General features: G+C 38.9%; 2 protein-coding genes across 2 annotated transcripts in view; one reads left to right on the top strand and one right to left on the bottom strand.

Moving 5' to 3' along the window:
- LOC145259162 (autophagy-related protein 13-like) overlaps nt 1-22,876 on the bottom strand; it is a 159,720-nt gene extending 136,844 nt beyond the window's left edge. The window contains exon 1 of the mRNA XM_080116889.1: nt 22,296-22,876. Within this exon, the coding sequence (XP_079973015.1) occupies nt 22,296-22,424 (129 nt within the window). The 5' untranslated portion in view covers nt 22,425-22,876. The remainder of the gene's footprint in view (nt 1-22,295) is intronic.
- A 29-nt stretch (nt 22,877-22,905) lies between these two features.
- Nucleotides 22,906-25,296, top strand: part of LOC145259163 (GTP-binding protein 8-like) — a 244,887-nt gene continuing 242,496 nt past the window's right edge. Inside the window, exon 1 of the mRNA XM_080116892.1 lies at nt 22,906-23,164. The gene's annotated coding sequence lies outside the window, so the exon portion shown is untranslated. The remainder of the gene's footprint in view (nt 23,165-25,296) is intronic.

Here is a 25,296-nt window from a genome sequence, read left to right as displayed (position 1 = left end):
CTACAATTAACCATTCAGTCAGGTCTGATACTATAGAGGACACATCTTTTTATATATGGAATGCAGAGGTAGACCAGATATAAATGTATGGAAGCTATTCCAGTCAGCCATAGAGTATCGATATACAGTACGGTAGAGAGGTACGTCTGAAGACCTATTAAATTTCATTTTTATCTTAACTGATACAACTGAGTGGTCAGAGGATCCCAGAGGAGATAGAATGGAACATTAACATAGCTCAGGGGAAGTTGTGAGAAAAAGGTCTAAAAGGCTTGTATACTGACCGGTAGTATCGGGCACACGAATGGGTTCGTGAACAATCTCAGTGAGGTCATAGGCAATGGCAAAATCATAACAGAACCTCCCCTTATCTGTCATATTTGAGTGGGTCAGCCATTCCACATTATGGACATTGAAGTCACCGCAAATGTGAATGTTAGCTGAATGATGAGCCGACAGGATGTGGTCAATTTTCTCAGATATACGCTTAAAGATAGTAACTCCGCTGTTGTGGGGGCGATAGAGGGCAAATATAAATGCAGTGGTGTAAGCAAGTGCAACCCAGAAGCACATATGAGGTAAATTAGGGTCTTCTCTGGAGATATCCCTACCACTACCTGGCATCAATTGAAATGAATGGCTCCCGTCTTGGGGAGGCTCCATGTTTTGACAAGCTTCTGGGCGGGATAAATGGTGGGATCCTTCTAGCGCTCTAATAGATATCTCACTGCTGATGCAATTCTCTACCTGAGTAAGAGTTAGGTACATCCAGAGATGGAGTACTGTTGTCACATCTGGACAGGAACTGCTGGAAACCTTTTATCATACTTTGACAAAGTTCAAAATAGACTTCGTAACCTGGTGGGGGTGCCACTTTCTCTTCTCTGCAACCTCTTCCCACAGAAGAGATATTACGAGCCTGTTTTTACTCTATCACTATTTTCATGGCAGGTGCCTGTCTGAGCTCCAATCTATGCCCCCCCTCGCTAAACTTTCATGAAAAACACTCGTCTAACTGAAACCACTATCAATAATTTCCCCCACTCTTTTTCTGTGCCTAATCCTAAACGTAGATTCCATGAACAAAGCTGTTTTCTTAGAACTGCATGCCTGTAGAATTCTCTTCCATTTCCCTGCTTTACAGCTGACTACAATTTGATAATATTCAAGTCCAACATAAACAAATTCTTGATGAGCCACCCCCTTAAGTAATCCAATTTACCAAATTTCCACTAACGATTACTAGAATATTCTGTCATTGACTGGTGTACACTCATTAACCATTATCCTTGAGTGACCTTTGGGCTTTGATAAGTGGTGACTCCTTTGTAAACAAAAAAAGGAAGAAGATAAAGGAATATAGTGCCATGGGTTGCTCCTTATTGATTTATGCCCATTATTTTTTTGGGTGGGGGAGGTAAGATTCTAATTCCGGATTGATCTCGAACTAATCCAATTGCCAAATTCCATTTGACAATTCCACTGGATAATTTTCAGATTACAATCCGATTGTTATCCAATGTAATCTACAGTGATCCCACTCAAAGACAGAACTTTCATTGATCTTGTGTGACATCACAACCAAAACGAAAACAGCTGTCTAGACAGGATTTGCAGTGATCTGAAAGACCAAAATATCTTGAAGTGGAAGCATTACAGTACAGTACAAAATATGAAATATCTCCAAAAATAAAAGCAAGACTATACAAAAACTGCTAAATTGTGCAAACCACTGCTTAGGAAGCAATTAAGTTATTGCTTATTCACTAAACCTATTTTCCTGCTCTTATTTACTTATACTGCTTCCCTCTTTTTGAAATCATAATTTCTCATTCTATGACTAAGTGTAATGTATATATATAAGGCCTAAACTGGCCACATGTATATTGTTACTGATATATGTTACTAAAATAACTGGCACAAATGTTATTTCTAAATGTCTGCTTTAAAGGGATAATGCTTTGCCTCCAAGACGCCTTCCTGTCTGTTTTGCATGATAAACATTAAAAATACTTAAACTCTTAAATCCTCCCCAAATCCCTGTATGTCTATATTGTATATTAATGCTGTATTCTTGTAAGTATATCATCTCTCCTGTTTCAACTGGACAAAAAAACAATTGCTCTTCTCCCCAAGCTGATATAAAATCACATACTTTGCATGTACCTTGGGAGGAGGGTTTAGCTTCCAGTCCTAAACTTTAGTAGGCTGACCTTTTCAAAATCGATAAATACTAAACATCTATTGATTTCTATTGCTAAGGGATGCATTAGCTTAACCTATATTTATACTCTAAAGAATATCTATAAAATAGATAACTGATAGCCACAGTTTGTGCCCAGATTATAAGTGATCTGTATTAATTAGCAACTATATATTTCTTTCATTAGATGGGATAAAGTACTGGTGATTATCTTTACTTGAAAACTAACACCTAAAGCACATTTCGAAATGCACCTTAACCCTTATACTATAATTTTCCAATTAGTCACTAATCCACAAACCACATTTGATCTTTTCTTAACCCTAGTAGATATTCACCTTTAATCTACACCCCACACTCATACATACCTCCTTTAAAAACGTAACCAATCTTAATCCTATTCTGAGGAGTATTGTTATATAGCGCCAGGACCCCTAGGTTGGGAACGGTCGTAGTTAGTAAGTTCCCCGCTGCAACAAAACCAAGTAGCCGTCTCTTATTGATCGTCTATTTTGTTTAGTTTTCTGGTTGTTATGGTAACGGCCAAGACGGCAGAATTATTTCCCCCTTGACTGTGCATTTTTCTCTCTTGGTGTTCTTCAGCTGTCATTCGCTTGTCATAATAATGATTCCGACTCAAAGAGAATTAACATGCACACAAAGATCAGACGTAACTCAGCATACCAATCAAGACGCAAGACACGCTGGCTTTTTATATAAAAATATATTTTGTTTTGAAATTATTTTTCTCATTCTTGTACATCGAGATTTTTAATAGTTCAAAATTTAACAGTGTGGCTTACTGTCGTTTCAGTGATGGAGAGGGGGGTGAAAACGTTATGCTCTCGACAACGCACGTCTCCTATCGGTGTCTCTCTCTTCTCTACCTCCCTTCTTCTCTACCTCATCTTCTTCTGCTTCCACGGACTCCAAAAATCATCTCTTATATTAGCATGTGTTTTTTGCTTGTTTTTTTTCCACGCCACACCACCTGTCGATCACTCTGCTATCGATAATGGATCACGCGTTTCCTAGTCACGTTTTGACAATCTTTTGCCGCATCTGACCCAGAGACATTGTGACCCATTTCTCTTCAGCTGACCGACTATTGACTTTTATACACGTGAATCCATCTCTCATGCTAACTTCATATACATTCCATTCTTACAAGGAATGTCACATTTCCTTGTTTTGTAAACAAAAAAAAATCATCGTCCGATTTCTCTGTTTACGACATAATTATTTTTTCGTTTCGACTGGTGGACAATCGATTATTCGATGCCCACCTTTCAAATCTTTATTTTTTAAAGAAGTTTTTCTTTTCAGTTATGTATCGGATGGTCCCAGTCATCCATTACATAACAGTATAACTTCAAAGCAGATATTAATTCTTTGATACTAACTCTATCAATCCTCACTATTCATGCAACCAGGTGCAGGAAAAAACCTCTCAGTGCTGATGGACCAGTAGATCTGGTTAGGTCATCCATCTAGGATAAGTAAACCTCCGATTTGTAAACCTGTGCCACTGACCTCATACGTCTTGCCAAAAACAGAGGAGGGAGGCCTCCTCATTCCTGGACGACAATCTCCCTAGAGCTGGTGACGATCAAATCACCGGTTTGCAAACCTAAACTGCTTAAGGAGTAGATAGGCTCTGCCTATCTATACTCCATATTCCTTCTTTGCCTATTAGCCAGGAGTAGAGGTGGGGCCACAAAGACTCATTAGAGATGCCCAGTGCTTAGCCTTGTTTCCTAACTAGGGCAATGAATGCCGTCCCCTACATTTGCCTTATTACCTTCACCTATAACTGGGCGTCTTGGGGGTGCTTATTTACCATATATGCTAACATGATTGGACTGGGCCACTCCTGTCAAACAAGTTTGAGGGTACCGGTTTGACAGTTGCTGGTTGCTGTTTCCAACTGACAGTACAGAAGCCCTTTGATAGCGCTTAGAGCGGCTGTTCTATCATCAGTTGTGTAATATCGGGATATTTGTAGTGCCATGTCACACATGGAAAGGCACCCTGCACTCATCTCTGGTGGGCGTTCCCGACACCATTCTTGTGAATAGGAGCTGGCTGATGGTCTACTTGTGTTGCATGATGGTGGCTATGCACATGCGTTTTGCCTAGCACTTCAATCTAGATCTGAAACTACTAAATAGAATGAAATGATAGCTCAATCCAAAATAATGTTCAAACCAGACACACACTCACGCCTCCTCTCTTTACACATATCCGAGGACTTAGAACAATTTCTCCTAGCAAACTCCCCAGATATCTTAGCACTAAGTGAAACTAGCTTGCACTTCTCCATCTCCTCTAACATCTTTAACCTTTAACATGTCTGGTTATCTTAAACTTTGTTGTAAGGACTTTAACAGGAACAGACGGAGTCTATATTTGTAACACCCTCCCCATGTCTAGGGAATCTAAACTAGAATCAGGTGACCAGGCCTTCATGTGCTTTAAACTTAATTTACCACATAGCGTTAGCTACTTGTATTTTCTTTATTGCTCTCCATCAACCCAGGACTGTACTATAATCAATCATGTCTCTTACAGCATAGATGTAGCACTCTCCCTTGACACTAGCGCAAAAATACATGTATTTAGTGACTAATGCCCGCCACAGAAATTTGTTTGGCTCCTCTCACTTCACTGACACAGCTAGTAGCATCATCCATAACTTTGCTATATCCCATTCCTTGACACAGACAGTAACATTTTTGACTCATCTCCCAGATCGCCAGGACCAGCAAGCCTCACTTGTGGATCTATTTCTGACAAGAGATCCTGAGGATCGTGTAACAAATGCTGATTGCCCACTTAGGAATGCTGATCATTCTGTGATAATGATAGAATCACTCTAAACTCTCAACCTCCAAGTTGAAGAGCCATTGCTCAAAACGATAACATACGGCTGACTGGGATGCCATTAGCAATTGCATGGGGAAATATCTTTTCTCTTCCTGCAGAATGAGACTACTGAATGGTTCAAAGCAGCAATTGAAGCATATGTTCCTACACGGAAGTTCTATAGCAAACCCCACCCTACCCAATGGTTTACTTCTACTTGCGCAGCTGCCATTGCTCAGAGGCAACATGCATACCATACCATGCATCCAGCATAAGTCCTGTACAAACAGACAAAGTATATAGAAGCTAGAAGTAATTGTAAGAAAGAAGTAGCAACAGCTAAGAGTGAATATACTGAAACCACCAGAAAATGCATTGAAGCGCAGAAATTAGGAACTCATGATTTCTGGAAAATCTACAATAGTGTAGTAAATAATGGGCAATCAATAATTCTCCTGAGGTTGTTTGTACAGCAATTGAGAAAGCTAACATGTTTGCCCGTTATTTTCCATCAAACTCTACCTTGGATTCAGCAAACCATTACCTCCCTGATTTTCCTCTGTGGACAGAAATCACACAAGAGGATCTGAAAATCACCCCTTCTCAAGTACATGATATTATAAAAAACAGAGACCTCAAAAGCATGTGGACCTGATCTCATACCGGCTGTGCTATTAAAAAGAAAATGCTCCGTTGAGGTTGCTCCAGTTCTCTCTAAACTCTTTAACAAATGTCTTACCGAATCTTGCTTTCCTGACAGCTGGAATATTGCTTCTGTGGTACCAGTTTACAAAATCTCTGGCAAACGAACTGACCCATTAAATTATTGCCCAATTAATCTCCTCTCGCTTTTCGCCGAAATATTCCAGTTTTTAATTAATCAAGCTCTAGTCCACTATCTTACACCTGCTAAACTTCTGTTTGACCATCAATATGGATTTAGGTAAGCCCGTTCTACTGCAGATATTCTAACTAATCTCTGAACGTATATACCAAGCACTGAATAAGGCAGGGGAGGGGAAGAGGGTAGCCCTATATATATCTAAGGCTTTTGACAGGGTATGACATGGTCTTCTCATGAAAATAAAATCTATGGTATTACTGGACGAATACTTAACATAATTAAATCCTTCTTAAATGAGAGAAAAATCCAGGTTGTCCTCTAGATATGTCTAGTAGTGCTGCACTTCTAACACTGTATTTGTTCTGTTTGTGTTTCAGGATGCATAGATCATCCTTTGATGTGTTATGAATGAAGGAAGATACCTATCTATGATCTATGCATCATCGTTGCTGCCGTCAGGAGAAGGAGTGACGTTTCGACTGGTGTTAACATCTATGACCCGTGCATCCATCAACAGTTGATTATGGTGAAGCTCATTTGTCCAGTTCAAGACTGCCTTTGGGAATCCCAAGGGAATCCCGGAGGAGTTCGCCGCTGCACTCACCACTGCTTTGAAAATCCATGCAGACAACGCACACGCAGTCGCCCATGCACCAGCGCCAGCATCACAGCAGAAACTGAAACTGGACCCACCTAGGATTTGTCTGGGTTGCAACCCTGACCAATGGTCCTCATTCACACGCCAGTGGAACATGTATAAAGTGGGCACGGCCATCACACACACAACGCTCCCCATAGCCCTATTCAACTGTTGTAAAGATGATCTATGCACATTTATAATGCATGACATCCATGACGATGTAGCCTCAATGACCGAAGCACAACTGTTGGCAGCCATCAAATGCCTGGCAGTAAAAGAGGATAGCATCCTGGTACACAGAATCAAGCTGAGCAATATGACTCAGCCCTCAGGCACTGGCATAAGGACACACTTGGCCAGCCTCCGTGGTCAGGCAGTCTTGTGCTAGTATACAGCAAGGTGCAAGGTTGCTGGTTGTGATCACACATTCGACTATAGTGATGAGATAATCAAGGACAATCTGATTCGTGGAATCGCAGACCCGGACATCATGGCGGACCTTCTCGGTGATAGCAAGACAGACCGAACACTTGATGAGACTGTCAACTTTATTGCTCAGAAGGAGCAGGGAAAGGCCAATCAGTCAGCGGTTGTCACCCAGGCTGGGGCTATAGGGCACTCCACCAAGCCCACACTCAAGAAATCCCCTGGCAGACCACCCTGCTGGGCATGTCGTGGACCAGCGCATGGAGCAAAAAATGATAGAGACACTAGGTCACAGCTATGCCCAGCCTGGACATTCACCTGCACCAAATGTTCTGTCAGGGGGCACTACAGTTCCGCTTGTAGCAAGTGCACCTCGTGGTGCGTGGGGACATCGTGATAATTCCTCACGTTTTTGTCATGGCCAGCAGCCCACCAACCGCTCATCCAAGCCCCCTTCAGGCAGGACATCTGGGGTACATCATCTGTCAGATTACCCGGAGGACATATATACCAAGTCTGTTTTCGATCAGTGGTGCGGGACCGAGGACTGTCGCACATCCACAACTTTTAATGGATGCAATCCTCCCCTTGTACATCACATATTTGATGGTGAGTGGGTGGCACGTGCTTCAGAGCCCCACCCTATGATGACTGTCACATTAACCCCACATGCCCTGACGACCACACCATTCTAAGCCACCCCATCACTAACGGTGAGAGACTCCTCCCTACATCCATCTCCATGATCGCAGACTCAGGTTGTCAAAGCTGCATTATGCCCATTCAACATGCATATGGTATGGGCTTTTCAGACTCCAATATCATACCCGTGCGGCTCACCATGAGAGGGGCTATAAGAGAAGATTTAGGTGTCCTGGGTGGTATAGTGGTCAAAATCTCTACCACTGACATGTCAGGATCGGACAGATGCACCAAGCAGCTCACATACCTCTCAAGCAAAATTGACAGTGCTTTTATGTGCAGGGAAGCTCTTGCGGCCTTGGGTGCTCTTCCGGCTAATTTTCCTTCAATTCCAACCTGGCAGCCACACGCCGCCGTGGCTGGAGTAGATGACGAACCCACATGTTCATGCCCAATGCGGCCGGAAGAGCCCCCACCGTTGCCTACCGACCTTCTTCCAGGGCTGGATGACAGACCTGAGAGTGTGCCAGCCCTCAAACAATAGGTGCTGGACTACTACGGTTCATCCACATTCAACACTTGTGAACATCGTTCTATGCGTATGATGCCGGAGGAGCCATTGCGACTCTATGTTGACCCAGAGGCCCGCCCCCATGCTGTGCACAAGCCTGCGATAGTGCCTCTTCATCGGCAAGAACAGGTGCTTCATGATTTGGAAAGAGACGTGCGCCTGGGTGTGCTTGAGAATGTTGGCCCAAACACTCCTGTGACATGGTGCTCATGAATGGTGATGGCAGCAAAGGCGGATGGGTCCCCTCGACACACAGTGGACCTGCAGCACTTAAATCGACATTCCGTTAGGCAAACACACCATGTTCAGAGCCTGTTCCATCTTGTCGAGTAGGTCCCACAACATACCCTAAAAACTGTGACAGACGCATGGAATGGATACCACTCTGTGTCAATCCACCCAGATGATCGTCATCTGACCACTTGGGGACGTTACAGATACAGAGTCGCCCCTCAAGAATTCTTGGCTAGCGGTGATGGATACAATCAGCGATTCGATGCCATCATTGCTGACTTCCCAGACAAGGTGAAGATTGTGGATGACACGCTAAAATGGGCGATCTCCATAAGAGAGTCCTTCTTCCAACTGTGTAGATGGTGTGACCTTCTGTACCGCAACGGGGTCACCTTGAACCCCAAGATGCTTCAGTTCGCTCAGGAGACAGTAGACTGGGGTGGGCTCACGATTACACCCACCAACATCTGCCCATCCTCCAAGTTCATAGATTCTGTCCGGAGTTTCTCTACGCCAACGGACATCTCAAGCGCCAGGGCATGGTTTGGCTTGGTGAATCAGGGAGCATATGCCTTTTCCATGGCCAGCCAGATGAAACCCTTTCGTCACCTACTCAAGCCCTCCAACAGATTTACCTGGACTGAGGAGCTCGACTCGGCATTCAAACAGTCTAAGGAAGCCATTATCAATGAAATGAAGGATGGAGTACGCCTTTTCGATCTTGCCCGTCCAACTTGCCTCTCTACGGACTGGTCTGTGAATGGTATTGGCTTCTTGTTGAAGCAGAAGTACTGTGAGTGCCCGGTCAAGCTGCCTGCATGGATGGAAGCTGTGCCTTGTCGGTAGTCGCTTCACATCCCCGGCAGAGAGTAGGTATGCTCCAATCAAAGGGAAAGCACTCACAGTTGTGTACGCATTGCATCAGACTCGTTACTACATCCTTGGGTGTGAGGACCTTATTGTGACGACAGACCACAAACCATTGATAAGAGTCTTAAACGACCAACCTCTCACCAACATTGCAAACCGCCGCTTGCTAAACCTAAAGGAGAAGACCCTGCCATACCGGTTCACACTCATTCACATCCCAGGTCATAAGAACAAGGGAGCCGATGCAGCATCCCGTTACCCGACTTCAGCAGCAAAACAGCTGCAACTACCAAGTGAGCCACCAGCGGTCACCCCAGATTGTCTCCCGGCTGACATTGAGGAACTGGCTGATGAAGCGAGCATGTCATCCAGCGCTTGTGCTGCTCTGAACTCAGTCACTGATGTAGTTACATGGGATATGGTTCGTGAAGCCACATCCTCTGATTTTACGCTACAGCAGCTCCTGAACGCAATTCAAGAAGGCTTCCCAGACAATTCCCGGGATTTGACCCTGGAACTGCGCCCATATTTTAGATACAGTGACAGCCTATAGTGTTGATGGTGTCATATTGATGGAAGAGCGGATTGTTATACCTGCATCACTGCGTCAGAACATCCTGAATGCCCTTGATGCTGCCCATCAAGGAATAGGCGCCATGACGGCCCGTGCTGCTGACTCTGTATTTTGGCCCAGTATATCCACAGACATTGGACTGGTCCGCGACAGATGTGGTCATTGTAATTTGGTAGCTAAATCCAACCCTCTGCAGCCGCCTGCTGATATAATTCCCCCAGATTATCCCTTCCAGCGCATCGCCTGCAACTACTTCCACTATCTCAACATGGACTATGTGGTTGTGGTGGACAGATATTCCAACTGGCTGATTGCTTATAAGTCACAATCCGGAGCAGCGGGGCTCATCAAACGTCTGCGGGAAATATTCATCACTTTTGGTATCCCAGAAGAAATCACATCTGATGGGGGCCCCCAATTTACGGCTGGCGAGACACGGGCTTTCTTAGCTACATGGGGGGTGAACCACAGGGTTTCCAGTGTTGCCAACCCCCATGCAAACAATAGGGCGGAAATTGCAGTGAAAACCGTCAAGCACATGTTAATGAACAACACTGGGTCTGGTGGTTCTCTGGACACTGACAGATTCCAGAGAGCCATGATTACATACAGGAATTCCATCGACCCTGAGACCAAAGCCTCACCTGCACTGGTACTCTTTGGCCGACCAATCAGAGACGCTATCCCAATCCCACTTGAGAGGTATTGTCCACACAACACATGGCAAGAAACCATGACATTCCGTGAAAGGGCCCTAGCTCGCAGGCACTCCAGAGAACATGAAAAGTGGGATGCTCACACCAGACTCCTACCACCTCTACGTGTGGGGACCACGTGTACCTACAGAATCTTGTATGCAACCACCCAAAGCGCTGAGAGCGAACAGGAGTTGTTGTGGAAGAACAGCAGTTCCACCAGTATGTGGTCCGGGTGGATGGATCCGGTCACGTGACCCTACGCAATAGACAGCATCTACGAAAATTCATACCATTTCTGCAGAGGCAGACACCTCTACGGTTACAGCCCCATAATGCCCCTGCCCAAGGTCAGAGCCTGCCCACCAAGTCTTTGGAACCTCGGCCAATTGTCACCACATCTCCATCACCTTCCGATCAACACCCTGACACCACAGGCCCATCTTCGGAGCCTCCACCCCCAACACCCATGGAACCCATGCAACAGCCACCACAGACGCAGCCAGCATTCCACAACTCGTCTGAGCATGACAGCATCCCTCTACCCTGTGCTGGCGTGGAACCAGCTCCGGTTCTTACTCCCCACGGAACGCCTCCCATACCTGAGAAGAAGCTGCCTCATGCCCTGGCACGTCTACTACCACATAACGCGGCGGGACGCAGTGAAATGGAATATTCCACACGGCGAAAGTCGCGTTGTGACAAGTGATCGTGATATGGTTAGACTCGGACCAGCCAGAATAATGCTGTGAGTGTGAGGGCAGTCTACCCCAATGACCACTCTAGTCTGATGTTGTGTGTTAACCACAGACTTGGTTGGTGTTCAGTTGGAGACTTTTGTTGTATTTATTCAATTAAGTTTTGTGGTTACCCCAAAAATTTGAGGGGGGAAGGGAGATAGATAGATACGCACTAGATATGTCTAGTAGTGCTGCACTTCTAACACTGTATTTGTTCTGTTTGTGTTTCAGGATGCATAGATCATCCTTTGATGTGCTATGAATAAAGGAAGATACCTATCTAGTCCTCGATGGGCATACGTCCAAACAATATAATATAAATGCAGGTGTACCACAGGGATCGATCCTTACCGAATAAAATTGTCTCTGACATAGATATATTTGCTGATGACATGACGCTCTATAACAGGCACGTGGGGAAAACTAATGAGCACACATCTAAGATAATGGCAGAAACCCTAGAGGGAGACCTTCACTTTGTATTGGAATGGGGTCAGAAATGAATGGTAATGTATGGTAATGTTCAAAGCTGCCAAGACAAAGCTTGTTTCCTTTAATAATTACATGAAACCTTACCAACCACCAATAGTTATGGCTAAAGATACATTACCTGAAAGTACTTCGTTCAAACTCCTTGGCTTAACGTTCACAGGGAACATGAGTTGAAATAAATACATTGAGATCATTGCCAGGGCTGCTGCAAAGAAAATGGGCTCTATCGTGCTTGAAAGTTACTTACGCCTGAAAGTATCCTGTACCTCTACAAAGCCACCATTCGCCCATGTATCGAGTACTGCTGCACATTTCGGCTGGCGCATCTGGTACTAGTCTCTTGCTCTTTGATAGTGTTCTAAAGAGAGTCGCCAACCTGATAGGTTCTGAACTGTTATCTAAGCTTCAGCCCTGTCCTATCGACGAAATGTTGCATCCCTCTACTTGTTTTACAAGTATTTTAATGGTGGATGCTCTGACGAACTACAAGCTCTTGTACCTCCTTGATGAAAATACCCCCAACAAACCTGACAAGCAGCAAAGTACCACCCATACACAGTAGAGATGCCCAGATGTAAGAAAGCCTTCTACTCTAATAGCTTCTTCCTCAGAACTGCTAGACAGAATTCTCTTCCGGTTTCCTGCTTCCTCAACTGTACTGAAATGCAGAAGTTCAAGTATAATGTAAACAGACATCTTGCTGCTAAACTCCCTACATAGTACCCCTGAAACTTAGATCCCTGATAGCATCCCCAACATCAAAGTGGCAATGTGCATTGTTTGGTTAGAAAATGTAATTTAAAAAAAATGGTAAAACCAAACAGGAAAACCATGTAAAAAAATAAATTCATTGGACTTAAGGAGTCGGAGTTGAATAAAAAATTCCGACTCCGACTCCTTGTACTTTTAGAAATCCAACTCCAGCTAAAACCTCCGACTCTGACGCCACAACCCTGCTATTCTCTAAAGTTTTTATATTCTTTAGAAGGGACTCACTTCGTAAAGTTTTTGAGATGGGCCCCAGCGTGTTCCTAAGCACCATGGTTAAGCCCTGTCCGAAATTTGAAAAAATTTGCTGTTCCATCTTTTCTCAAAAAAAAAAAAAAAAAAAAAAAAAAAAGAACACAAAAGTTAATTAAAAAAAATTGTTTTTTTTATTAATTTTGTAAAACAATCACAAAGTTTTGTTTTTTTAATGCATATATATATATATATATATATATATATAGTAATTTATAAAATATTTATGGCGATTAAGCTAAGTACTAACTAGCTCTACCTACGTATTGAGCACTTTTGAAGTAAATACTTAAAGTTTACGCATAAATCTATACTTTCGTATATTAAATTTATGTGAGTAAATGAAATCGTCGCCAACCTGATAGGTCCTGAACTGTTATCTAAGCTTCAGCCCTGTCCTATCGATGAAATGTTGCATCCCTCTGCTTGTTTTACAAGTATTTTAATATATATATATATATATATATATATATAAAACCTTAGAGCAGAAACAAGAAAGAATTTTGTTTTTCGTTTTTTGTTTATTCTTGTTCTTTTTTTCTTCTTCAAAATGGATTTGGTTTTGTTTCCATCTCATTTTTTTTTTTTTTAAATATATTGTCCGTTGTAAATAAGTAAATTGACAGTCTTTGATTTGTTTTTTTTTTTCAAAAGGACCTTTTTTTTTTTATTCTTGTTGAATAAAAGTGGTGATGGCACCAAATTATATGTATGTTACATATATGTCTGGCTGGTGATCATCTAGCTATTAAAATGGACAACAGTTATTTAATTTATCAATGAATACAAGACACTTTGTTTATAAAAAAACTTAACACAATGATGGCGGTGTGGGGTTCGTGGTAGGGGTGGTCGCAAACTGTGTCAATTTGTGTACCTATCTGTCCGTCTCTCTGTCTGCCTGTTGCTTTATTCCTCTCCTCTTTTTATTGATATCTCTTCGACGTTAACCTATTTCCTTGTCAGCTTGTCATTGAACTTTTGCTGGTTTTCGGCCTGACCCATGACCAATTAACATCATGGATCCAGGTCGCTACAAGTCCCAGGATTCCATTGTTTATTTTCGTTTGCCTAGATGTAGGTTAGGTTATTTTTCCTGGGACCGACCATTCTTTGATCGGCTAGAATATACATTATTTTCCTGCTTGCCTGGACAGTTCGACCGCACCCCTTCTTAATACATTAACTCATAGACTTTCCCATTTCTGATTCAAAAATAATAGTCTAATTCCACTCATTCTGATTGGCTCAGCTCTGACCATTCCCATATTACAGATTAACAGTATTCACATGCTAAACGCTAATGTACCAGTCAAATAAGGTGTCACAATACCTACTTTTGCCCTTTGAGTAAATTGCTGCATTCATTTTCTTAAATTTTATGGCATCAGTTTGGATTTCCTCTCTTTTTCTCTCACTTTTTACATTTCTTTTTATGCCGAAGAAAGAAAAAACATTTACAGTGATGCTGAAGAAAAAACAACAAACACTTTTTTTTCTCTCTCTCGTTCACTTTATTTGTACATTTTTCCAGTAATTAATTATATTTTTTCAAATAGTCACATTCTCCTTTTAATGTACTTTATTTAAATATACTTTATTTAAACCTGCACAATCTATTACAACCGTCACAGATTTAAAAATAAATGTTTCGGCAATATCATCTACTGGATTTGTACTTATTATGTTGCTCGAATTTAATGTTTTTTCACATATGTGAAATATTCCCATTTTAAAAGTGTTAAACTATTTTTATAGTTAACTATACTTCGTTTATTTTTTCACCCCACTCCTATAATAAAAATATATAAAAATATGTCAACTTTTTTATCAATTCATTTTTTAAATTGCATACCTTTATAAATAACTATGTTTATTTAAGTTAATGTTATATATTTTGTCAAACTGTTTAGATATTTTAAAAATATATTTATTTACATAGACATGAAAAGAAAATGAATGCGTCACATTCTTTACAGTTTGAACAGTTTTAAAATGTGAACAGTTTTAAAATGTGAATATTCCACATGTTAAAAAACCATTAAATTCAAACAATATAATAAGTATGAATCCAGTAGATGATATTGCAGAAATATTTATTTTGGAATCAGTGATGATCATAATAGATTGCACAGATTTAAATAAAGTACATAACTATACTTAAAAAAACATAACGTAAATCTGTTTGAAAAAATATATTTAAAAGAATATTCTTATATTTTGCCCAGCTATATAAGTAAGCAGTTTTGGAGAATAGTGGAAGTATTGTATCCATTTTGTGCTTCCATACCTCAACTGACAGATCTGCTGGAGTGTTTGAAAATTACAGTTTTAACATAAATTTCATTATATAGGGAAAAAATTATTTGTTATATACTAGTGTTTTCACCAATTTTGAATTTTGTGGAATATTTTACTTAATTTTATTTTGTGGACCGATTCTCGAAATTGCACACATGTTAACTTTTTTTTTCTTTTTTGGGTGGGGGGAACATTAGGTACACTTATGTTGATTAAGAGAGTCTCATGCAAATTTTTGCGGGGACAAGTACTTGTAGAGATATAAAGATCTTATGCACTGTAATTCGCTTTAAAATAAAAGAAAAAGTTTTGGTAGGGTAAGTATGAGGATCGAACCCGAACCCTTGAGGCAAAGTTGGAAATTAAAGTGTGAAAAAAAAGCGTGCGACATTAACCACTGGGCCATTGCGACATACAACAAAAACACGTTTGAATTTATTAAAAACAGAATTGACACGTGGCCGCAATAAAAGTTAACTCTGCTGCTTCTATTTGACCTGATTAATGCTCCCCATTGTCCAGATTGAATAGCAATTGTCTGATATAAGGAGTTTGGCCCCACATTGATCAAAGCTGATTGCTTCTGGACGTTTCCCAGCGCGATGCCGAGAACACACCGTTTGAATTTAGTTTCACTTTATTTATACTAAAATGCAGTACAAACAGGCGACAGAGTGAAATAGCGCAAATCTCATAAAAATCGACGTAAATAAATCTAGAGGCGACCCACGTTCCCAAATCCTAGATATTATTATCAAAACATCGAGAAAAAAACACAAAAAAAACTAACGTAAGGCAAACGAACTATGTTAAATTGTAAAAATCGAAAAAACAAAAAAGAAAACAGAAAAACGAACGTTAAAAAAAAAAAAAAAAGTGAAAAATGGCTTAAATAAGCCTGTTTCGATATTAAAATTTAAAAAATCGGTGGGTACCCGGGTGTTTTTGGGTGTGTGGTCGGGGGCTGGAGTGTTAATGAAAACCTAAGAATAAGCGAAGTAAAAAAAAAAAAAAAAACACAGAAAAACGAACATTACGTGAAAAATGGCTTAAATAACACTGGTTCAATATTTAGATTTAAAAAATTGAACAAAAAAAAAAAAAAATCTCACACCATGATTCGAACCCAAAATGTTTAGATAATGAACCAACGCGCTAACCAACTGAACTAACGCGACGTACATGAAATTTAGTCAGTTCTTCAAGCATTTAAAGTAAATTAGGGCATGACGTCATCTGACGCATGCGTAGAACCGGTCGTCGCCACAAGAGAACGGTTTTTGTTGAGCCCCCCCTGTCGAAAATTGCCGATTTCGGGGTGGAAAAATTAACGTTTTTGGCCCATTTTTTCATATTTTTCATGTGAAGGATGGAGCTTTTTTTTTTTTTTTTTTTTTTTTTTTTTTTTACAAAGGCATCACCACATTATCAAGGCCCAGAGGCCACTCAAGGATAAGGGTTAAAAAGTGTACAGTAGAAGTTGGTCAATATAGTAATCATTAGTAATGAAAATTTGGTAAATTTAATAACTTATATGGAACGGCTCATCAGGAACTTATTTACCTTAGACTTGAACACAACCATATTGTAGTCAGCCGGAAAGCAGGAAAACGGAAGACAATTCCACAGGCGTGCAGTTCTAAGAAAGAAGCTTTGTTCATGGAATCTATGTTTAGGTTTAGGCACAGATAAAGAGTGGGGGAAATTATTGATAGTGTTTACAGCTAGACGAGTGTTTCTTGTGAAAGTTTGGCGAGGGGGGACCATAGATTGAAGCTCAGTTGAACACTTTCCATGAAAATAACGATACATCAGAGACAAACTCGCAACATCTCTTCTGTGAGATAAAGGTTGTAAGGAGGAGAAAAGGACATCTCCTACGAGGCTACGAAGTCTATTTTGAACTCTATCAAGGCAGGACAAGTCCTTTCTAGCAGCTCCTGCCCAGATGTGGCAACAGTATTCCATCCTTGGACGTACCTGGCTCTTATATAGATAGAGAATAGCATCAGCAGTGAGATATCTACTGGATCGATAGAAAGATCCCACCATTTTTCCAGCGGCCTTGGCAACAGATTTGATATACGTGTTCCATTTAAGATCAGGAGTAATGGTCAAGCCCAGCTCCAAATGATATCGAGTTTGTGAATTTTTGTTGTGTCTGTCGAAAGTTTTTAGCAGACACACAAACACACACATACATACATTTTCGCTTTTATATATAACTAGCGAGGGGTACCCGGCATTGCCCAGGTGTTTTTCGGGGTATGTGAAAAAAACCCGAAACGTTGACAACGCGCAGTTGGAAAATAGTAAAGTGTTAAAAAAACAAACAGGTGTGTGTTTTTGATTGACGTGACGGCGATAGATATTCAGCAGTTATTTTGTGCGGGGCAGTTTTGAATAAATGGGTTTGTTTGTTTTTAAAAACCCGCTCCCTGTTTATTAGGAGGAGCGAAATGAAAGCTACAGTCTGATATGACGAAGTCGACATTGACCAAACTGGCTCTAGGCCTGTGATTAGAGTCGAGGTTCGCTTTTTTTATACTGAAAACCGAATGTAACGCGTGCCGATGGGGGAAATGTGGAATAATTAACGTTTGAAAATCAATAAAATTAAATAGAGAGGCGAGCTCCGTGGATAATTCGTAGATATTACAATTTATAGATGATATAAAAAGTTTTAAAAAGTTGTGAAGTGAGCAAGCGCTTCTCTGAAAGAAGCCTTTCGTGGACATCGAGGAAAAGCGAACAGACATACACACATACATTTTCGCTTTTATATATATAGAAGATTAATTTTCATTTACCACAAGATGACATGACATTTATAAGGATTTTTCACTTGTTAGTAGCTTACATTTTTAGTTATATACTATGAAATTTGGCTTCTGGACTATGATAGCAAATTTTCAACTTTCCGACAAACTTTGAACGACCATAACTTGATGGCTAATTGAGCTACCAAAATAAATTTGGTATTTTTCTTTATGGTTTGCAAAAATCTACATGATCACATAAATTTTTTTTAGATAAAATTTTGGTTTGGGATATCTAATAAATGCAACAATTTACAAAAATTAAATTCTGCGTGATTAAAAATATAATAAATGCAAACAGTACAATAATTACAAAATTTTGTATTTTTAAGATGATTATATCCAAAACTTACAAATATTCATAATGTAAAAAGATTTTTATTAAAGAAAATAGAATTTGAAGAACACAATCGTGTAAGATACATGAGTGTCACAATAATAATTCTTGGAAAACTCAGAAAAAATTTTTGGAATTTTCAAAATGGACCTTAGGAAATTGAATCAGTGCAATATTTATTATTTTTGCTCAAATAAAATCTATATTTTTTATTTCCTGCATGCCCATGGACTTTTGGCAGGTTCGCAAATGTGTTCCTGTCAGAGGGAGATGTTAATGAGACACAAACCCAGTTTACAAGATGGATTTACCTGGCGGTGCAGTGGTAGCAAATGCAACAAAAGTGTATCCGTACAGAGGGGAAGTATATTTTTTAGGTCAAATCTTGATCTGCAAAGCATTTTGTTATTTATTTAAGACTGGGCTCATCAAAGAGCTACATATAAAACTATAGTTCTTGAATGTCAAATGGGATTCCACAGCACTATCACACATTGGCGACTGCTAATGCGTGAGTTTTGTATTAACTACGTTGTGAATCACTCACAAAGAATTGGTGGTGAAGGCTGCATTGTGGAAATCAACAAAAGCCTATTCACCAAATGAAAATACAATACAGGTCGGATGCCTCGAAAGTTATGGGTATTTGGTGGCTATGAGAAGGCCACCAAAGAAGGTTTCCTTGTGACCATTCCATGCAGAGATGCAAAAACGATCCCAATCATCAAACGTTTCATCTGACCAGGGACAACGATAGTCTCCGATTCCTGGAGAGACTATAATTCTTTATCTGCTGAAGAATTCCAGCATTTGCGTGTTAATCACAGATACCATTTTGTTGACCCTAACAGTAACACAGGTGCAACCACAAATGTGGAACGCATATGGGCCAAGGCCAAGAAATGCAATAAGGCAGAATGTGGTACTCACATGCAAATGGTCCAATCCTACCTCGCTGAATTTTGTGGAGATAGAAATTCAGAAACAACCCACTTGAAGCTATTTTTAATGCAATCAAAGACCAGTACCCAATTGATACATAAAAAAAAAAAAACTAAAAAAAACGCTTCATTGCAAAAAACTTGCATGTATGCTATTTTTACATTGTTTAATTTTTAGGCAGTTATTTTTATATCAAACAATTATGAAAAAATCTTAAATGAAAACCAGACTCAGAAACACTGTGTATATATGTTTATTTTGTTATTTTGCGTTAGTCACAATAAAACTTTAGAGTTACTTCCCTTACTTATGGTTGCGTTTCGTTTCATTTTATAAAAACAAAATGGCGGCACATTTTCACCTGCTAATACGATTAAAGTTATTTTTTTAATTCAGTAGTATTCAGGTAATTTTGACTGCATAATTTGGAAGCTACCATTGTAACTTATTAGAATTGATTTTTAAAAAATCAGTTGAAACAATTCTTTTTTTTATCTGAAAACTCCATTTATCAACTACAAAATCTCGTCCAAGTAGTGTAGAAGCACCCAAATAAATCATGTTATTTTCGTTTTCCCTTTCAGGGACTTTGGTTTCATTTTCCGTTACCCGTTGGTGTCGTAATTAGTGATCGAATATAATAAAGCCCAGCAACATGCAGTAGGGACTTGCTGAAAGAAATAGTACTTTTTTTCTTTTTGTAATCGTATAATTTTTCGCGATGAACAAGTGGTTTGAGTGTTGACGTGTCAATGGCGTTTGAACTGTTAACACACATAGTGTCAAGAACTTTCATTACAATCAAATGAGGACAAGTTAGCAAACAAAAAAAAGATGCCCTACTTTTTTGTAAAAATGCTTGATTGCATTATTTTTTGGTGCTTATGCACTTACGTTATCGTACTATTGGTACTCCTTGGGCGTTGAGTTCCATAGCGACCAGCATAAAAAAACAAGCGTTGTTGCTCCCTTCCTGACGCACATGCGTAACATTTTTTTTTATTTACTGACGTTGTCGTAGTAACTAAACGATTATTTGTCACATTATTTATTTATTTTGAAAAAAAGTTTCACTCTATGAATATTAAAAGAAAAACAGTTACTAAACATTTATTAATAATGTCTCATTTTTACAGACATTTGTTTTTAAATTTCTTTTTAAATGACGACTTTTATCGACTTTTTTTTAATAGCATTATTTGCGGATGGGTATGCTGACATTTGTTTTAATTTTTTTAAATGACGACTTTTTATCGACTTTCTTTTTTTTAATAGCATTTGCGGATGGGTAAAAAATGAAAAATAACTAAACCATTTAATGATAATTTCTCACTTTTACAAATATTTTTAACAAATAAATGTTATCAAAGTCAAGATACCGAGAAATTGTCAAATGGTTTAGTTATTTTTCTTCGTTTTTTACCCATCCGCAAATGCTATTAAAAAAAAAAAAAAAAAGTCGTCATTTAAAAAGAAATTTAAAAACAAATGTCTGTAAAAGTGAGACATTATTAATAAATGTTTAGTAATTTTTCTTTTAATATTCATAAAGAGTAAAACTTTTTTTTCAAAATAAATAATGTGACAAATAATAGTTTAGTTACTATGATAACGTCAGTAAATAAAAAAAAAATGTTGCTTGCGCGTGGCTTACTCTCGGTGGCCGTGGCTTGCGTCAGGAAGGGAGCGACGCGTTTTTTTTATGCTGGTCGACATGGAACTCAACGCCCAAGGAGTACTCTATTCTGTACTTTAACCTTACAATTGAATAAAAAAATATATCATAAAACTTTAATTAAACGTGGAAATACGATTTTAAAAATAGCGCGGATCACTCTCTGCATTAGCACCCAAAAACCTAACCATCTGTTCTGTTCACCTGGTTTAATGACTGAAATACAGTCATGTAAATTATTTAAAGTAAAATAGAGTGACATTATCTTCTCCCATTTTCTAATAGTTATGACACGCGAAACGAAATATGGTTAAAATAAAAAATATTATATTGCAAATAATATCGAAATCCAAAACTTAATTTAAATTACTAATAAAATTTAAACATAGAAATAACTATTCAATTTTGCAACATTCAAATATAACGAAATAACTGTCAGTTGAACACAATATTGAATCACGAGTTTAATTCACGTTTTTTTTTTCTTGCTGTAAATATACCATTGACTTTTGTTGGTTTCAAAATTATAAAAGAAATATCACTAAATTCTCAATTGTTTTTAGCTTAAACATTGTTTTCAATTAAACAGGAGATTTAAAACTTAAATTTTGGGAATAAAAAGTTGAAAGAAATTCAAAACAAGTATTTTTCCCAATAGCGATCGATGCAATAATCATCTTGTGTAATAATACTCATACGTACGTACGTTTCCAAAACAGATCACCAAATTTAAGCGATTAATTCTGACCACACGAAAAGGAAATAGGAATAAACAGGTTTAAAGTTAACTTATTTTAAATTTCAAAGTGTGATTTTAATTCGTATATCGGAATTGTGTACGTTAACGTTCCATTTTTTTAGATGTTTTTATGTTCTATTATTCGATTTGTGCTTTTTATATTTCAATTTAAGGTGTCGCAATAGAGTAAAAGTATTCAAAGATTTAATATAGATTTTTACCAAATTCTCTTTTTAGCAAAACAAATCGATATTAAATTAATACCACGGTACTACTTCCCAGCTGACTACAACCGTCGTTTTAAAGTTCTATGAGTGGAAGCTCTTGTCAAGTCGTTTGCTTCAATAATAAAATCCAGCCCAGTTTTAGCCATGGTCTTCAATCTTATCAGCGTGTGTTGTCTCATCGTCCACCTGACGAACTCATATTTTTCTCGCGTGCCTTTTGAGCCTTGATATGCGGTAAAACATTAGTACAAAAAAGAAGAAAATACAAAATAATGTATTTTAATAAGAGAATTTTGAACACTGAAAAGTAAACAACCGATTGTTTGTTTGTTTTTTGTAAAATATATAGTTAATCTTTAAAAAAAAAAAAAATCATTTTAATTGACCATTTTTTTTTTTTTGTTTTGTTTTTTCCATTCTATCTAGTTGATTTACTTACCCAATGTTGCGAGGGTCCCGAATTTTTTGTTTGGATCCTTTCCCCCAATCGAGATTGGACGATCGTCTGTACAGAAATGACAGCAAAACTGCGGAGAAATCTTTCTAAATCTTTATCGTTTGAACTCATTTTTTTTTAACTTCGAAGAACTAAATTCCGTAATTATTTCGGATTTTCGTTTATTTCAAAATATTCCTGATGTCAAACTTGTCCACAAACAATGAAAACTTTTTTTTTTTCAACATAAATGTGTTTTTTCCTGACTATGTGACATTTCACAGTTTGAATTACTTGCTTATTATTAAATATATCAAAATTTGACTCATTTTATGACAATCACGAGAAAACGAAAAGATGGAATAAGAGAGTTGCATTAGGAAAGTAAAAACGCGAAATAAAACGTTTGTTTTAATTCCTTTTTTGCTGTAAATATCCAAGGAATTAAATATGAAACAAGAGGGTTACAGTTGCATGTTTTGCCATCTGATCGAGAAAAAAGAAATGGTAAAACACACACAGAATAAAAAGTTAAGCCATTTGGAGTTTGTTTTTTCTTCCCAGGATTCCCTATTTTCGCTTTCGACTTCCGGGTGAGATCATTCTCCTATCTGATTGGTCGATTTAAAAAAGCATGGCATTCTTCAGAAATTCCATCCTTCCTTCGCGAAAGAAATTTCTCACTTGCCATTCTAGTAGTTCTTATCACTGAACCGAGAGATTTCGCTTGAAATCTAGCGAGTAAAAATTGGATCTAACGGCTAGCGTTTTATTTTATTTTTTTCTGTAAAATCTAAAAATTTGATTTGACATCACCCATTGCAGTTAAAACGCTTTAAAATAATTTAAAACAAACAAGAAAACTTGTTCAGGTAGGTAGAAAAGTATCTTTAGTAACATTTATTTGACAAATAAAATTGTTGACTATTTGTTTCTTTTACAAAAACAAAACAACAATAAAAACAGATTACGGTATTTTATTTATTTATTTATTTATTACGACATAACCCAGCGTACCTCCTAAAAAGATAAAATCTAGTTTTGGGCACTAATACGTTTCAACAGTCTTTAACGTTAATATGAAATGAGGATTTTTTTTTTTTTTTAAATAAAAATTTAACATTTTATAGCTGGGGTGGGGGTCACTTTCCTATATAAATTCAACGTAAAATAAGCACCCACTTATTGGCCACATAGCGGTGAACGAGGCATGTAATCGTTACCATTTTTTTTTTAAGTCTTGCAGTTAAGTCCCGGCAAAGTTCGACAACTCTAGAAGGGTCACATGACGGGGCGTTACTTACGGAAAACGGTTACTTAATCTGCAGAAGCACCTGTTAAGCCATACAACTTCTATAACGAACGAAAATTTAAAAATGTTTCGTGATTATGTTTTTGTAAACCGCTCGTGAAAACTTTGTTTAAAATGCATTAAAAACTATGTAAGACAAAAAAAAAAAATCTCTCCAAAAAGTACTATAATGTATTTTTTTTAAATTTTGTTTTAGACAATTTTTTTTTTCGAATTTTAAATTATCCGCCAATGAAAAAAAAAATAATACTTTTTCCGACATTACCCCCCCCCCCACACACACACACACTTGGAGTGCTTTTCTTATTTTTCATATAATTTTATATGTTCCACAAAATATTTGTACGCCATGTGAAAAGGCAGTTTGCTACATGAAGGCACATTCAACAGCCGTCATTTATGTTACCGCGCTCAAGCGTAGCGTAAACGGAAGCTGGAAAATGGCGGAAAATACTCCCTGGTTTCAGGGGTTAATACCATGCAAGCGGTAAATTTGCTACGGGTTTGATTATCAGATTCGTTGTCAGCGACCTTGATTACTCCTAATGTGAGAAAATAAAAATAAAAATAAAAAAAGAAGATTGCTTACTTGGTGGCGCCGGCCTCGAGGGCGGAATTCTAATCTGAGTGGTTGAGAGGACGAGTCTCTTATAGACTTGGAGGAGTAGGGGGAGGCACAATTCTTCTGTTATAAAAGAATTGTGTCTCTGACTAGCACCAGTTCTGTTAATGACTTACTGGTGAACGGTTGGCACAACTTAGTTACTCGCTGCTTGCCGTACTACAATACTTGTTACTCGACCCAGTAGGGGGGGTCGCATAGGGCATCCTTTGCAACCCCTCGGAGCTTACGCTATCACCGGGTAATCTACTTTACCCTCTAAATAGTTTTTTTTCCACATCTTGCAAAGGATTTGCTGTTTACTCTTTCGTTGGTTAACTACTGTCATGAACGTCACGAAAGAGCAGCTCCTACGCAGAAGGGAGTCATTGACTCAGAAGATTCAGGGACGACTGAAGATGTGTCGTGATGGAGTTAGGCCATCGGTGTACTCATTCTTAAGGACGGAGATTCGACAATTCATTGTCGAGTTAGAGACTTGTATCACACAGCTGGAGTTAGGCTCCTTTGATGAGAGTACACCTGCCGAGATTGAGGGTGCTTGGCTGCCTCAACTGAAGGATTATTATGAAGACTTGGGCGATTTGGATCAAGCATACCGACAGCCAGAGCCCAGCCCTTACTCGGAATCTGCCTTTGAGTTCTCAAGGGCTTCTGCAACTACCGGGAGAGGTTCTTCCTTCATTGTTAAACCCCCACGTATACAAATCACAGGGCCTACATTTAGCGGACAGGAAATGGAGTCCGACCGCATGAGTTTCAGAAACTTCTTGACTAGGTTTGAGAACTGCGTGATCGGCATGGCCAATGATGCCGAGAGGTTGAACTTCTTGAAGTGTTCACTTTCAGACAGAGCCTTGAGGCTGGTAAATCACCTGAGTTGCACTGACACCAATTACCAGCAAGCCATGGCTATACTGAAGAGGGAGTATCTGGACCTGGATGAAATCATTGACCAAATATTCCAGGATATTCTGGACTATGTACCAAAGAAAGGTGGAGCCCTTTTTGAGCTGGAGGACTTCGTTTCCAGGACAGCATCGCTGTTGGAAGAGCTGGGGAATTCCTTT

This window comes from Euprymna scolopes, chromosome 34 (genome assembly GCF_053919585.1).
Source record: "Euprymna scolopes isolate OS-2025 chromosome 34, ASM5391958v1, whole genome shotgun sequence".
In the NCBI taxonomy this organism is placed as follows: domain Eukaryota; kingdom Metazoa; phylum Mollusca; class Cephalopoda; order Sepiida; family Sepiolidae; genus Euprymna; species Euprymna scolopes.
The sequence above is the reverse complement of the archived record's forward strand: the minus strand, read 5'-3'. Positions and strand labels throughout refer to the sequence as shown.